The sequence below is a fragment of the Sinocyclocheilus grahami genome, unplaced genomic scaffold, assembly GCF_001515645.1.
Source record: "Sinocyclocheilus grahami isolate Dianchi unplaced genomic scaffold, SAMN03320097.WGS_v1.1 scaffold4335.1, whole genome shotgun sequence".
Classification (NCBI taxonomy): domain Eukaryota; kingdom Metazoa; phylum Chordata; class Actinopteri; order Cypriniformes; family Cyprinidae; genus Sinocyclocheilus; species Sinocyclocheilus grahami.
The window spans coordinates 6,124-7,410 of record NW_015509294.1 but is presented as its reverse complement, the minus strand read 5'-3'; the positions used below and the strand labels follow the sequence as shown (position 1 = coordinate 7,410).

The 1,287-nt window shown below is 26.7% G+C and overlaps 1 protein-coding gene across 1 annotated transcript in view; it reads right to left on the bottom strand.

Moving 5' to 3' along the window:
* LOC107576785 (zinc finger RNA-binding protein-like) overlaps window positions 1–1,287 on the bottom strand; it is an 8,107-nt gene that overhangs the window by 5,735 nt on the left and 1,085 nt on the right. The window contains exon 4 of the mRNA XM_016262917.1: window positions 4–46. Within this exon, the coding sequence (XP_016118403.1) occupies window positions 4–46 (43 nt within the window). The remainder of the gene's footprint in view (window positions 1–3; window positions 47–1,287) is intronic.

The following is a 1,287-nucleotide window of genomic DNA, read 5'->3' as shown; positions in this document are numbered from 1 at the left end:
GGCTGACTGTATGCTGTGCTCGTCGTACCGTAGCCGGTTTTCAACCCTGAAAAGGCAAAGATGTTCTCATTTAAACCTAAGAATTGGAAGCTATATCTGAGCAGTATAGCTAGATTTTTTTCTTTTTAGTATATCGACGATATTTGATTGCTATGAAATAGGTTAGATTGGCTGGTGGTTGTTGTTTTTTTCAATCAAACAGTCATTGAGCCAAGTGCATTCAAAATGTTTAATGCAAGACGTAAAAGTTCATATGGTTTCTCACCAAAAGAACATGAATATTTAATTCTTTTAATTTATATGCACCAATGTAACAAAACAATAATCTGCAAATACAAGACTATTATTTATATACTACTACTACAGTATTTATTAATATTTTTAATTAGCTTTTATTTTTCATGTTACAAACTTTCATTTTGATTCCAGTTTAAGTTTTAGTAATTTTATGTACAAATGTATTTGTAATTTTTATAAAGTTTTTTATTTCATTATTATTATTTGTTTAATTCTGTTTAGCTTTATTTCAATTTTTTTAGACTTCATCTTAAACTTATTCTATTTCCGTTAGTTTCCAAGGCAACATTTCCTCTTTACATTTAAGTTTATATCTTATATTTATATTTAAGTTTAGCTTAATTTCAATTAATGACAACTATTTAAATAGCTTTAGTTAACAAAAGCTACACTGATATACTCGGAGTAAAACGTTTTAATTTAAATAAAAATGCAACAAATCTTTGATTTAGAATTTTAATTTAAACTTTGATTTTCGAAAATGAATCAAACTTGCCAAATTAACAAGTTTGTACGTTTTTTTTTAAACTTTGATCAAAAAATGCATTAAAATCATTGCAATAATCACAATATTGGTTACATTTATAACTACAATAATTAATTATAGTGCTTATATAAAATTCTATAATATAATTTATAATTATATTTCACTATTATTCTTACAAAAATAAAAAATGCATGACATATAACATTAAAATATTAAACTATATCATATTTCCAAATGACATTACTTTTATGGTTACAAATACCGAAATTTATTTACAAAATTACTTAGCATTTCTAAACGTTAATGATGCAAACCACACTTGAATCTGCATTACCCGCATGAGTCCCAAAGCTCGATATGTCTGCTGGAAAAACCGGAAACATGTTCACAAAACACGCAAAAACTTAAAAAGGCATAGTTCACCCAAAAATGGAGACCACCAACAGCACGGTCACCAACATTCTTCAAAACACCTTCTTTTGTGTTCAACAGAAGAAAGAAAC